This window comes from Mya arenaria, chromosome 6 (genome assembly GCF_026914265.1).
Source record: "Mya arenaria isolate MELC-2E11 chromosome 6, ASM2691426v1".
Lineage (NCBI taxonomy): Eukaryota > Metazoa > Mollusca > Bivalvia > Myida > Myidae > Mya > Mya arenaria.
In genome coordinates, this window is record NC_069127.1 from 58,459,170 (window position 1) to 58,475,551 (window position 16,382).

The following is a 16,382-nucleotide window of genomic DNA, read 5'->3' on the forward strand; positions in this document are numbered from 1 at the left end:
ATTTAAATTCCTAAATAATCTGTTAAAACAAGGCAATCAAACGTGAAAGTAAAAGAACTGTTCTACAGAAGCCCGGTGAAATTTAACAAAACAATGTTTTATAGTGGCCCGGGGTATTTTAACAAAACAATGTTGTATTGTGACCCGGCATAACTCGACATGACAACTGCTGTTCTGTGGCCTGGTGAAGCATATCAAAATAATGTTGTAGAGTGGCTAGGAAATTTAACATTACAAATTTTGTATAGAGATCCGGTGTTGTAACAAAACAACGTTGTATTTTGGCGAGTTGAAATTTAATTTGACAATGTTGTATTGTGGCCCTTTGTAATCAATCAAAACAATGCTGTATTTTGTCCCCTGTGGAATTTAAAAAAAATACAATGTTGTATTGTGAATGGGAATATTAGTTTAAACAATATTTTATTACAAATTTACAGAAAATAGGTACAAAACATGAATATGATGATAAATGGTTGGAAAACAAGTTAAATAACTTTTATTAATTCCTTTCTGTTCTCCTGGGTGAAGAGGTTTTAGTCATGTTTTGGGTTTGAAGAACACTAAACTATACTTCTTTCAATTTTAACTTTATTTTGTTTTGTTTTTTGTTACATCATTTAGTAAGACATAGTCTGATCTACATCAAAGTAATACCTATAACTGTCCATAGAACTATTAAATTAAACAAATCAGCATTTCTTCTTACAAATTTTAACTCAGACTTGTCAAAGACATACAAATGATTTAATCACTAAACATATTTTTGAAATTACTTATTCCAAAAAATAAAACAATTTAATCTGCGAATTATTGCCTTAACTTTGATAGATATGAAAATGTTACCTTCCAGAACTTACACAAATTAAAATTAATACAATTCTAAGCACATTCCCAATAAATTGTAAACAATGCAATGTTAACAAATATTTCCACTTCAGTCATAACAATGTCACCCACCAAATACAATGAACATTAATACCAACATCAAATCAAACATCAATAACATTTCAAATTTGTGTTCAGTATATGGTGTGCATGTAAGGCAAAAATATTTTGTACAGCACGGGGATTATTATGCCCCAGCACAGTGCTGACATTATCTACTTTGATAAAAACAACACTTTCTGTTCCTCTGAACTCTTCATCTGTGTGTTTCCTGTAAATGTATGTTAGGATTAAATTAATAGTTCTGTCTAGCTCAGGTTGTATTATGCCCTTTAATTAACACAAAGCTAGACGATACAAACATTATGTTAAATTACACATCACACTCTAGAGGACAAAGCTTCATAATTGGTCTCTTCATGTCTTTTCCGTTGACGAACACTCTAGCTGAACGAACATATCACACTCTAGAGGACAAAGCTTCATAATTGGTCTCTTCATGTCTTTTCCGTTGACGAACACTCTAGCTGAACGAACATGTCCATCGACTCCTGGGTAAACCTCAACGATACGTCCCAACGGCCACTGTCCACGCTGAGTGTCTGGAGCTACCACGAGCACTACGTCTCCCACTGCAAGGTCTCGTTTCCCTTGGAACCAGCGTTTCCTTGGTGCAAGACTGGGGAGCCACTCTTTTAGCCACCTTTGCCAGAAGTGTCTCATAAGTTCTTGTACACGTCTCCACATATTTAACGGATGATAGGCTACAATGTCCACTGATTGCGGAGCCGACTTGTCCAAACAAGAAGTGATTCGGCGTCAAGGGTGTAACATCTGCAGGATTTGCTGTCTGGTATGTTAACGGCCTTGAGTTTATTAATGATTCTGCTCCTACAAATGCTGTAGTTAACTCTTCATCTGTTACATCTGCTCCATGAAGTATAGAAAATATTGCTCTCTTTGCTGCCTTTATCATGATTTCATGGACACCACCCCAATGTGGTGCTAATGGGGGATTAAACTGCCAGTCTATTCCTTTGTCCGCTGTTCTTTTTATGATTTCCTTATCATCAAATAACTTCACTAGTTGTTTCAACTCCTTTTCAGCACCAACAAAGTTTTTACCATTGTCAGTTAACACTTTGACTGGTAAGCCCCTTCTGCTGACCATCCTATAAAATGCATTAAGAAATGAACTAGTGTCCAACGCATATGCCACTTCCAGATGTACAGCTCTCGATGCTAAACACGTGAATAGGCACAAATACCGCTTTTGCCTACTCTTTCCTCTTCCTTGTTTTGTTAAGAATGGTCCTCCATAGTCTACAGCAACATGCGCAAAAGCTCTTAATGGCATATTCAGTTTTATCTGGGGTAATGGAGCCATTATCTGTTGTGCAGGTTTCGCCTTACGTCTCTTACATTCTGAACACAAGTTTTCAACTTCACGAATAACTTCTCTTGCGTGTATTACCCAATACCTTGTAGACAGTTCCGACAAAGTTAGATTTGTTCCACTATGCCCGTTCTTTTCTTGAATGTCTCTTACAATCAGTTTTGTTGTCCATGAATGTCTTGGTAATATGATTGGATTTCTACTTTCAAATGGCATGAAATCAGCATATTTTAACCTTGAACTGCTTCTGATAACACCATCTGTGTCTGACACTGGATTCAATGACAACAAAATACTGTTTTTCTGCAATAACTTTCCATTTACAATGTCTCTATACTCTTGAAACTGTTTCTTCTGTGTTGCCTGTGTTATTTGTCTTTCACTGTCTTGTAATTCATCAAATGTCAGGACACCTACTTTCCTGTCTTCACTATTTAACAGGCAGTTTTGGATGAATCTCATAACCCATGCATTGACTCGTTTCAACCTTTTCCAACTTGAGTATCTAGTTGGATCCAATCGCCAAACATTTTGTTGTTTTGCACTTATAGTTTCTATATCTTTCATATTGAAACTGTCCTTGGCATTTACATTAAATGTCTTTTCATCATTTTTTTTCATTTGCAGACTTTTTCATCTCTTGTCTTTCTTTCGATTCTGGTACTGATGTTTGAGGCCATTCCGTTTCATTTTCTTTCAAGAATTCTGGTCCTTCCCACCATGTTTTATCTTCAATGAGTTTGGTAATGTTCAGTCCTCTTGAAAGAAGATCAGATGGATTCTGTTTTCCTGGTATGTGACGCCACTGACTCGGTGTTGTGCGTTTCTGAATTTCTCCAACTCTGTTGGCTACAAATGTCTTGAATACACGGCTCTGATTCCGAACCCAAAATACCACATCCATACTATCAGTCCAAAATGTACATTCACTAATGTCTATTTCAAGAGCTTCACACATGTTTGATGTAAGTTGTGCACTCAACTGAGCTGAGCCATTAGTTCTAGCCTTGGAATGCTTATAGCAGATATCGGTGCCACTCTACTTTTTGATGCTACTAAAATCACTGAAATTTCACTTTTTTTCATGTTGGCATCTAGCATAAACAGCTGCCCCATATGCACTTTGTGAAGCATCAGAAAATGCATGCAGTGTTAGTTTTTCAGTTCTTTCATAACTTGAAATGCATCTTGGAACCTTAATTTGATGAACAAAAGCTAGTTCTTCAAACCAATCACCAATTTTTATTCTGTTTTTTTAATGTACTTTTTCGTCCCAATCAACACCTGAGATCCAAATGTCCTGCATTAACATTTTAGCTCTAATGTTGTATGGAGTTAACAATCCCAGCGGATCAAATAATGTCGATATTTTCTTGAGATATTCACGCTTTGTCATGCGCTTGTTTTCATCAACTGCTGTGAATTCGAATGAAAATATATCTTCTTCAGGTACCCATGTTACCCCTAGTGTTTTCACCTTGGGAAGTTCATTCTTTTGTAAATCTACCGTCTTTGCTCTATGTTCTACTGGAATCTGTTCTAGTACCGTTTTGGAGTTTGATATCCATTTTCGAGCATCCATTCCTGCCTTTTCCCAAAGGGCTGTAAGTTCTTTATACAATCTAATTGCAACTTTATCATTATCAACCGAGTCCATGCTGTCGTCCATATATGTCGATTTCAACACTGTTTCTGCTGCCAAAGGGTACTCATTTTCATACAGTCTAGCATTATATTGAGACACAAACTGAGCCAGGAATGGAGATGCGTTCACCCCAAAAACAAGTCTGTTAAACTGATAGACATCTGGTTCTAGTTCTGGAGATGGTCGCCATAAAAAGCGATGAAATCTTCTATCTGGAGGTATGATTCCGACTCGAAGATACATTTCTTGGATATCACATGCTACTGCGATCTTGTCTCTTCTAAATCGCAACAGAACATCGAACAAATTGTTTTGTAAGCTGGGCCCCTGCTCTATCACGTCATTCAAACTTGCTCCTTTACAACTAGCAGACGCGTCGAAGACTATTCTTACCTTTGTTGTATCTTTGTTCATTTTCACAACTGGAAAGTGAGGTAACAGCCAGTTATTTTCTTTTAAACTTTCTTCCTTTTCATCCGTTTCCACCTTTTCTATATAGCCTTTTGTAAGGTAACCTTGAATTGTCTCATTATACATCTTTTCAACTACTGGTTCTTTTCTTAGTTTCTTTTCTGTGCTTTCAAGGCGTCTTTTTGCCATTTCATAATTGTTTAACAATTCATTTCTGTTCTCTTTCCATGGTATTTCTACAACATAGTGATTGTCTTCAAATTTCATTGTTTTCTCTGTGCTCTCATAAATATCTCTATCTTTCATTGACATGACTGATTTCTCTTGCACTCCTTCATTTTCAATTTCCCAGAATTTCTGTAACGTGTTATCCATTTCATCATTGTTGATGTGAAAGGTAAAGAAATTTGTCTGATGCTCATTTGTTGGCCCTACACATGTCCAGCCAAGAGGAGTTAATCGCGCCACTGGAGACCCATTTTCACTCTGTATCTCACCTAGTGATCTGTGTAATTCAACATAGTCAAGTCCAATAAGCAGATCAACCTTTGACCGTTTGCCAATTCTCGGAAAGTTGATTCCCTGAAGATGTGACCATTTCTTTGCATTTCTATTCCAGTCGCTAGCTTGCAGCCTTCCTGTTACATTTTTTGTTGTTTGAACAGTCATTTCAATCTCAAAGTTTTTGCTTGTATCAAGCAAAGTAAAGTTAGCTTCCATTGTGTCAAATCTTTCAGTTTTACCATTTATTACATTGACTTCAACTGTTTGTTTTTCACCACTAATTCCAAGTTCAGCAATAACATCTTCATTTATGTATGATTTTGTACTACCATCATCAAGTAATGCATTTTATTTTGATTTCTTTCTCATGCACTTTGATTATTACAGGAACTGTTCTTAATGATATGTAGTTTGAATGACTAGATGTAAACACTCTTTCTTGTGTTTGTGCCTTTGGTTCAAATGTTTCAGCCTGAGCATTTAATCCTGCATCTACAGCTCTTCCTACATTGTGCAGTAATCGATTGTGGGTTTTTTCGCATCCATCTATGCCACATTTCCCTTTATATCGACATTCTTTTCCAGTATGACTTGATTGTAAACAACGAAAACATAAACGGTTTTCTTTTGCCTTCTTCCACCTATCTTCTATTGTCATATTTTTAAATCTTTGGCATTCCCAAACTCTATGATCTTTGTAGCAAATTCTACATGCACCTTTCTTCTGATCTGTGTTTCCAAAATAGGATCTAGCTGGCTTTTCAGTTTGTCTGTTAAAATGGTGATTTGTTAACCCATAGATGGTTTCTTCAGCGTTAACAGCATATTCTGCCTCTTGGTTCACAAATGTTCTTAACGTTTCTACTCCTTCTACTAATTCTTGTTCATGAACATTCCTATTGTAGCGAATAGACTGCGGCAACTTTTTCATAAGTCTATAGTACAGTGACCCATCATTCAAATCTTCCACATGGTCTACTTCCTTCAAATTTATGACGGCAATGTCCAATAAATCAGCAAAATTTTCTAATCCTTTCACATTTTCATTTTTAAGAGGTGGAAATTTCTCCAGTTCATCCAGAAATCTATTTACAATGCGTTTTGTACCTCCATATTTCCTTTCTAATCGTTCCTTCGCAGCATCATAAGCCGCCGCAGAATGACCAAGATTTTCTATAGAAGCCAATGCCTCCCCTCCTAGATATTGCCTGAGCTGCAAAAGTTTATATTCGGCACTACAATGCTCTGCGCTGTCTACACATGAGTAATATGCAGCTTTCCATGCGGGGAACTTAATTTTGTTTCCGTGAAAAATTGGTATAGAAACCTTTTTCAATTGTTTCCAAAGATCCTTACCAATTTTACTTTCTTCTTCAGCGCCATGACTTTCTTGACCTGTACTTATCTCTTTCTGTTTCCTGTGGTACTCTTTTGCCCCTTTTTCATAACTACTATCGCACTCTTCCACCTCTTCTGTAACTTTTTTCAACTCTTTTGTGTTCTTTGTAATTTTTAAATGTTCAATCATATTGTCTAGGCTACTTTGGTATTTGTCCATTTCTGCTTCCAATCGGTCTAAACATTCTTTTAGCTCCTCACCACTAGTGTCAGAGTCCGATTTACACAGATCCAAAAGTCTATTTCTTATTCGGGTATAACCTGCTTTGGTTCTCGACTTCTTTTGTTTTAATGAGGCATATTCTATTTCTGCAGATATCTGTGAACTATCCTCGTGATCAGACATGATGCTGATATAAACTTATATGAACTAATTTTTAAAGATAAATGTTTCACGTGGTCCGAATGTTTCGTCCGAATTACTATACCACTTTTTATTCTTCGTCCGAAAACACAACAACCCTATAAGTCTCTCACAAAACCACGCTCTGCTACCAATTTTGTTCTCCTGGGTGAAGAGGTTTTAGTCATGTTTTGGGTTTGAAGAACACTAAACTATACTTCTTTCAATTTTAACTTTATTTTGTTTTGTTTTTTGTTACATCATTTTGTAGCAGTCAACAACTCTCTTTTTTATATCCCCCAGAGAAGGTTACATAAAACTATTATCAATAGTCCTTCACAACACTTTCCATGAAAAATAAATTTACAATGTAATATAATTTACAACAGGTTACAGGTTGGGAAAATGACATTGAGGTTGACTTACATGTTTTAAGTTCAAACATATTATTTTAATCAAACATAAACTTTAATCTTTTAAGGGAAAAAAATCATATCTTTAGAAATATAATTTGTATTCAGGAAATGATATGAAAACAAAAAAAGATAAATGACACACGGTTAGACAGGCAACGCATTTATACGTAGTTAAATTATGCAAAAAATAAATAAATACAAGTAGAAATAAAAAAAAAATTCTTAGTCAATCTTGTCACGAGAAAATGTATTTTTCCTTCAATCTGACGTTACAGTTGACTTGTTGAACTATGCCTTTTATATAAGTCAAGAACAAAAGAGGACCGAGAATGGATCTTTGAAGGACGCTTGCATATGTAGAGGACCAATCAGAGGAAGAATTTGCATTAACGACACGTTGCATGCGGTCCGCCAGGTAGGAAGTGAACCAGTCGAGCAAGGTACCAGAAATACCAGAAATACCAAGTGCGTATAGTTTGACAAGAGACATCGGTGTTAGACGCGGTCAAGTGCCTTAGAGATGTCGCAGAACACTGCACGAACCTCAAGCCCTTCGTCCTTGTTATAACGGGGTTTATGTTTCAACTTTTGGCCACTGAGCTTGTTTCTGTAGTTTTTCACATACATATTGCATCAGACGTGATACCATGTACGAGTAGGTTACCAAATATGTATAGTGGTACATCACAAACCTGCATCAGATGTGATACTATGCACGAGTAGGTTAACAAAGATGTATAGCGGTACCTCACAAGCTTGCATCAGATGTAATACTATGGACAAATATTATCACCGAAGACGTATAGCGATATCACACACTTGCATCAGATGTGATATAATGTAAAGGTATTATATTCAAAAGCGTACACCGATATATCATACACTTTTAACTGCGTTTAGATTGTATCGTCAATAGTTACAGTGACTGCTGTCTCGCCTCAATAAAGGTAGGAAAACCACACCTTAACGCTTGCTTTTTCCTCTCGGATTCCGCAAAGCCCCAAAACATATTGATTTCTGCACCTACTGCGTAATATTTAAACTTTTAAAAGCCCTAATTACCTAATTATTAATAATGACGCCAAATGTTTTGCCTGTGTTACGAAAGTCGCTTGTCCTTGCAAGAACTGAGCATAAACTCTTAAAGTGATCAGGGACTGACTTCGTGCGCCAACACAAGGAGCAGCCAGAAACCCACAAAGTGAGACCTATGAATTATTTCTTTCATAAGTGAGTGTGCATTTGTCAAAGAGGTATGAAGCAACTGACGTGTTTCGATACTAGATTTCAGCCTTCAAACGTTACCACAGAGGAGTAAATAAAAAGCTACAATTTGAGAACTAAGATTTATCACTGAGTAAGTATGTGACACAGTTATTAAAGCAATGGAAATTATCTATTTTAATACTTCAATTAAAAATATCATCATTTGAATGTCAATTTTTTAAATTACTTTTCTGCCCAAGTCGCGACTTACACTGTCCGTTTTTATCGCAAATGTTATAACTGCTATTTCAAATGGACACTTATGATTAAGGGAAGCAATCGTGAGGCGCTTAGATAAGACTCATGATAGAATTATGTGCAATAAGGAATATAAATACTTATTTAAACATGTTTTCAAAAATTGTATCGATTCAAATCACCGAAACAAGTACTTTTTTCAAAGTCGTTTGTTTGGAAATTTAAACATGAGACAAATATTCTGCAATAAAATAACCCTACCCTAACCCTTTTACATTTTGACGACAACTAATTGCAGTGTGATAACATCGATCCTTCGTTCTATGATCAGTTGATCCAGATACAAATGACCAGCATTATGAAGTTTAACATTTGTCAGTGAGAATAATACAAGATATAGGAATAGATAAAATGCCTTGGTCGGTTTAATCACATGTGAACGTATTTGGTTTAAACCTCTTTAAACTGATTTCAACTTGCCTTCAGCGTTACAAGAGGAAGCACATGTAAACAATGTTCTAATAAAATCGTAATTATTTTAAAGACCGGTTCTTCAAATGCATTTGATATTTGAACCCAAAACAAATTATTTGGAACCGAGATCAACTAAGTAGAAAAAGAACGAATGATAACCGATAATTACAATATTCGACGACGGTTGTAGAACACTAAAAAGCTTTTTTTGCAAAAACGGTTAGCTAAACCTTACCCTTAAAACATGCTGGAAGGAATATTATATTGTTTTTAATAAAAACATTCTTTCGAAAAGCAACTTGTGTCAAACACAACTCGTGTTGGTGTATTGTTGTAAGAAAAATCATATTACAGTTAAAAATACTCAGATTGTATGTTTTAACTGTCTTTGATACTTGAACGTATCGTTACGTAAAATGGGTTTGGATATATCTATAAGCCTATTTATGTCAATTGCTCGGAAGAGGAACTGTTTGTTATATAAATGTGCATATTGTCATAATGCTTCTTATTAATAAGTAAATATCATGCAAACAATATGTTTGTTGAATTGTGTTATTTATCGTATTAATTATCACGAATGTTCAATTAAACATATGTTTGCAAGTGGCGCAGCACCGGTAAAAAATATAAGTATAACGTTTACGTCGTGACGAGATGTGTGTATGCAAAGATAGTATTCTTCCTAATAAAGTTCCGGAACAACAACATGACTATTATCAATAGCGTTGATGATGTTACTGCTCAATTGTTGAAATTATTCAAATTATTGATGAGCGAAAGTTATAATGTGCCTTTATTGATAATGTTTTATTTCGTTCTCGCTACACATCCGTACATACATGATCAAACTTACTGCTAAAGTATGCTTTAGGTCGTTTTACATGCTTATTTTGAGGACGTATAGCTGTTTTTTTATGAGCGTTTAAACTGTTTGTATTACTTTAGATGTTCTCTTGCAGCCATTTTGTTCGGCCAAATAAAAACACACTTTACATGTATCTATTTGTTCTTGTATTGTTCTGATTGCATTAATGTGTGTATCTAAAGAAATAATAAACAAGCACTTAAACTGAATGCACTAAGATACTTTAACTGGTAATGCTTCCGCTTTTACAAGGCCTAATGACACGTCTTTGTACATGAGCAAACGACGGACGGACGGAAAAAGGAGTCAGGGTAATTACTATAGGAGGACCTCTTTCACAAGTCCTAATAACGCTGCATGCCTCTGTTCATGTGCCAACGACGGATGTACGGAGAGTAAAAATAGACAGGGTTATAACTAAACGAGAACCCCTTTCACAAGCCCAAATGACGCCCAATAATTTAAGTATATGTGTAAACGATGAAAGGATAGATGGAACAAATTGACAGGGTAATTTCTATATGAGAGCCGCTTTCACAAGACCAAATGACGCCCCTTGAATGTGTACATTTGTTAACGTCCAGTCGATGAACGGAGCATTCATACAATGTAATACCTACAGGAGAGTCCCTTTTACAAGTCCAAATGACGCCCAATTTCTTAAGTATATGTGCAAGTATGGATGGATAGACGGAACAAATAGTCAGATAATTAAGGAGAGCCGCCACTTTCACAATTCCTAATGACGCTTTATTCTTTTAAACATGCGCAAACAACGGATGAACGAAATGATAAGACAGAATATGATATTACTATAGGAGAATCGCTTTTACTAATGACGCCGTATGGCTTTTATATGTGCAAACAACGGATGAAAGGACATAACAAATAGTCAGGGTAATTACAACAGGAGAGCCTCCCTTACAAGTCCTTATGACGCCGCATGTATTAAGTAGATTTGAAAACGACGGGTAGACGGACGGAACAAATAGACAGGGTAAGTGAAATTGGCGAGATGCTTTCATAAATCCTTATGACGCCGCATGTTTTTGTACATGTGCAAACGACGAATGGACGGACGGAACAAATAGACAGGATAAGCATTATAGGGGAGCCGTTCTAACAAGACTTTATGACGTCGCTTGTCTTTGGTAAATGTGCCAACGACGGACGGAAGAAAAAGACAGGGTGGTTAATATCAGAAACACGCTTTTTCAAAGTATATTGCCCCGTGTGTCTATGGTATATGTCCGACAGCGGATAGACGGTTATGACAAATACACATGTAATTCATTGTGTTTAATAAAAAAAACTTCCTATCTAAGCGATATAAATGAATAACTATTGACATATTACGAAACACATCAACACAAATGTTGTAATGAGATCAATTCAATGATACAGCAATTGTGCGTTTCGCAAAAAGGTAAAAAAGCAAAAGTGGTTTTGTTAGGGTATAGCCTAATATCTCACTATCATTCATTCACTAATAACCTTTACCATGTTTCACCTTAATCTAGCTTAGAATCATTTTGTGAATTATGATTAATTTAGTCATTGTTTTAATGCGTTTTAGAATTGTATCAACTTAGCATCGTTCAACCATAATTATAGCAAAAGTTACAGAGTTAAACGTCGTTATGAATATTATTTTTTATCTCGATATGTATGTATTGACTGAATCAAGACATTTACCAAAGCGAGTGCGAGGATTATAGAGGATGATATTTTGCGCCGCTAAAACAAGTAATATTTTAAGTTCATATCAAGTGAAGGACCGTTTCCTGTAGAACAAAATAAAGCAAAAACATTCACAGAAGACTACTTACGTTTGAAAAAATATTTCGCATTTAATCTAATATTGAATAACTGCTCTTTCTTAAGCTACACACACACACACACACTGTGAATGGTCTTCTAGGGATGTCCTTATATGATCACTAAGCGTCTCAACAAAGAAGCAGGACAATATTTCATCCCCAACAAAAGCAGCGGTATGCGAATCTTTAAATCTACCCAACGGGCAGACAACAATGAACGAATTGGTATTCTTTATTCTACACGGAAGATAATGATTGTTTGTTGACTTAAACTTGCACAGTATTAGATCAAATGCCTTGTGTTCTACTGAATTGACTTTATTTTGGCTGCATTTGTAAATCTAACCGAAGTACTGACATATATAACAACGAGTTTTTTTCAGCTAAACAAATCCAGAAAACAAACTATCCAACACGGTTGAAATGATACTCAAATGTAATTAGGACATAAACCATTCGACTAATATTTAAGGTTATACACATTATAACCCTGAGATATCCAGTTGCTACAAACTTGCAGATGACTATCATTTCCAACAACGCACAGCGACGTTACACAAACTTGCATTAGCTACGATACTAGGGATGAGTATTATCACCAAGTACGTATAGCTATATATCACAAACTTGCATTAGATGTGATACTAAGGGTGGCTATAATTGTCAAATACTCAAGCGATACATCACAAACTTGCATCCAGTGTGTTATTAGGTACGAGTATTTACCAAAGACGTAAAGCGAAATACAACAGACTTGCATCAGATATGATTTGAGAGAGGAAAATTATCACCTTTTACTTATTAGGTAGAAGTATGATTACCAAAGACGTAAAGGGAAATATCACTTATTTGCATCAAATGTGATATTTTTGTCAAAAACGTAAAGCGACCTATTGCAAACTTGCATTAGATATAATGAACGATTATTATTCGCTTACACTTTTAGCCATGCGTAACAAACTTGCATTTGTTGTGATATTAGGGACAAGAATTACTACATAAGACGTTCATTGATATGTCACATAATTGAGTACGATGTGATACCAGGGACACGTATTATTTTCAAAGACTTATCGCAATATATCACAATCTTGAATGCGATGTGATAATAGTGGCAATTATTATTACCAAAGAAGTATCGCGATATATCACAATCTTGAATACGATATGATAATAGGGACGAGCATTACTTCCGAAGACATATCGCGATATATAACAAAATTACATCATATGACAAGAGGGCGCACGTTGGACTCCCCATGGAATCGTAATGACTATGCCTCAGACATACAATGGGGTCTTGGGACCTCCTTTAAAGAACACCTTGGCTAATTTAAGTCTTAACTGGTGCATTCTGGTGTATTTTTGATATCTTATCTTATCTACTTTAAATATTGCATCAACGTTTATCCTTTTTTCGGTTTAATTCATGGCAAAACTTAAATTAAGTATTTCATTAAGGCCTTACTGAGTAAAACATAGCAGTCACGGGGTTATTGAATTCATTCGTTTTACTTTGACAACTTTTATTAAACCCCTGTTTACACAATAAACTATGCCTAAACTGAGTACTTATAAGTGTGGTCTAGTGTATATCTTACAACCCTTTAATGCCAAAAAAGGCGCAAACCATGGTCGAAGGTGCCAACACGAGCAATATCAAAAACTGAAAAAAAATAATTCTACTTCTTATTATAATTATTCGTAACATATTTCAGCAAGGGATGACTGACCGGGAGCCACCCCCTAAACTTGTAAAAACAAAACAATACACCAAAATGCACCATTTAAGACTAAACATGGCCAAAGTGTTGTCAGGGGATGACCAATACCACCCTGACCCTTAAAGATTGTAAGTATGTACTTACACATCAAGCCATTTATTTGTATACTTACATACTAACAACTCCTATCCATTACTAAATGCATATTATACACTATTACAAATAAAATCAAAGCGCTTAAAGCGTTGACATGCTTTCGGCCTCCTACGAATTTTAAGTATAGTAATGTAATGTTGATTGAAACGGAATGCGTGTAAAGATTTTTCAGTCTGTCTCAGTGATTTAAGCCCAGAGTCTACAACATGTTGCATAAGCGTATTTATAAACCACTGATAAAAATATGTCCATTTTGTCCACTAGTGTCACGGGTTGCGGGCAATAAAAAGATGCATCAACACATAGAGAGAACAAATACTACATGGGTGATTTGATCTAGAGGTATTTTGTTCATGAAACAAAAAATCCAGAAAAGGTTTTATATTCAATTCAGTTTTATCCATACTGTTGTTATAATTTGGGCATCACATATTAAATGAGTGTCTAAAATGACTGATACCTTATGGTTTTGATTTGATTGAGTATTAGCATAAAAACTTATTTGCAAAGAAAATCATGAGTGTCACAAGTCTGGTCTTTTTCAGCATTTGTTTTTTGTTTGTTTTGTATTTAATTTAATTTTAAGAGTAGCATTCAATTTATCATGATTTAAAGTGAATTAAATAACTAGTTTTTTTTATTTTTTAGATAGAGAGGTTTATCTACCGATTTTACGATTTGCTTGGCTGACCACTTTACTTCATATACTACTAACTGGGCAGGACTGTTTGGTTGGTCAGTTTGACCTCTACACAGTAAACCGTATAAATATCGGAGAACAGGTTTTAGAGGGAGAATTACATTTTCAATTGAACGGACAAGTTGTTGGGTAACTTGTAAAGCGTACATCTTTGTAGTGTGGGATTGGCGGTGTATTAATGATTTATAATGTTAAAAATCATCTGACACCAGGGTAGGTACAATGTTTTATTACATTTTTTATTTGTTTAGTTATCATTGTTGAGTGCAGTAAATATGTTTAAAAACATTATCAAAAATAATTCAATACTCTTGTAGATTGTTTTATGTTTTTGATAAAAATAACTCTTTGATATTTATTAATAACATTCTTATAGCTCACTATAAATCATCAGGTTATTTTTGTGGTACTACAGACGATGTGGGTATACAGTGGGCAGGTTAGTAACAAACACTCGTGGGAGTGCGTACTTCTGGTCTGTGTGGGCGCATCAGCGTTGAGCGTAACGTTGATGTTTCGAATTTTGTCACTTTGGATTCAGTGGCAAATGACCCTTTGGATTCAGTGGCAAATGACACTTTGTGGTCGTCGGTTAGGCCAGTTTCCATGCCCGTCAGCATCGATGGAAAGATGTATTCAGCGGAACCCGTGACGCTGTGTGATTGCCATTAGTCGATTGGACTTCCGTCGGCGTCGACATTCGTGTGACATCGCATTATTGGAATAGGACACGCTGTTTTTTCGTTGTCGGTTTATTTGTTGATATCGGAGTGTAAGTAATCTTAATGATTCTTCATGCCTGTGCTATCAATATATGATGCTTGTTAACTTTACCAGGATTGACCATATTAAATTCTAAAGAACTGACTAGAATTACATCTCTACAGTGAAGAACAATTCATTTAAAAAGAAGAAAGCGTATTCATTGTTTCGAATGACGATAACATTTTTATGTATTTCATTACATATGTACATTATTGTATGACATAATAGTTAATGATAAATGCATTGTTTAACAACATTATTGTAGGGTTGTTTGTGTTAATTCACATTGAGTTTGACTGCCCCCGCTCTGATTTATTTCTTACCTTTGACAAAGAGCATGCATAAAGTATCTTTAGATGTTTATGTTAATTAATTTACAATTACATGACTTTACTCACAAAACGCAGCAGGCCGAAAGCCTTTCAATGCTTAAAGCGCTTTGATTGTTATTATCACCAGAATGAGAATTATTTTGAACTAAATTAAATACAGCAGAACATAATTACATTGTTCTTACACCAATGAACATTTACATGTTATACTTTTATATACCTTCTCCTCTTCAGCAATTATTTCATAACTTGATATATTATTTCCTCTAAATGGCAGTCTCATTGTACTAAAAGGATGAAGAAAATTTTGAAAATCCAGAGGCGTTCATTACGGTATCTCAAACATCTAAAGGACTACTGTCAATACTGGCCTAGTTTTAACGTTTAAAATGTAAACAATGTGAACAGGGGTAAGTAAATGAGGAAAATAAACCACCGTAGGTCGAGTAATTGTTATACTTGGTTTTGTATCTTAAATCTGATAAGATTGAATAAGGAAGAAATCAACGTGCTTTAAAGAATTAAGAAGAGCTTATCTTCTGTCCTCGGGCAGACAGCGAACCGAGTAATCGACATGAAACACCTAAACGCCATTGACATTTCGTCCTTTATTGGAAACGAATACGCGGTTTTAATAACTGATTTTTTTTTGCAAATAGACAACTTCGAAATCAAAGTGAAACAAATCAAACACAATCGCATAACTGTCGCATTAAGTACAATACTATATGACAACGCGTCAAGGTAGAAGTACACTAATTGTTATCATTGAACATCATCAAGGCTTATGGTACATGGTTATCGCAATGAAATCTTGAAAAGGAAGAATTTCGTATGAACGATTTGGATATATTCCACCTGAGGTAGAATTCAATATATTTAAGATCAAAAACAAACGCAAGAATACAATATATAACACGGCATCTGAAGCTAAGTACAGAAACAATGCAAATCATGTGTTATCATGATATATGTGATAGAGTAAGCAAGTATATGGTGAAATAGAATACTAAGTATTTAATGTTAAATTTAATTTGGAAGAAGCGTGATGATTTCATAATCATAGCTTAGAGCCAAG

General features: G+C 35.3%; 1 protein-coding gene across 1 annotated transcript; it reads right to left on the bottom strand.

Moving 5' to 3' along the window:
- Positions 1 to 3,539: 3,539 nt before the first annotated feature.
- LOC128237941 (uncharacterized) lies at positions 3,540 to 6,588 on the bottom strand. The gene is made up of 2 exons (XM_052953517.1): positions 5,562 to 6,588; positions 3,540 to 5,146 (listed from the first exon to the last, which is right to left on the bottom strand). The coding sequence occupies exons 1-2, from the start codon at positions 6,586 to 6,588 to the stop codon at positions 3,540 to 3,542; spliced, it is 2,634 nt and encodes an 877-aa protein (XP_052809477.1).
- Positions 6,589 to 16,382: the final 9,794 nt, after the last annotated feature.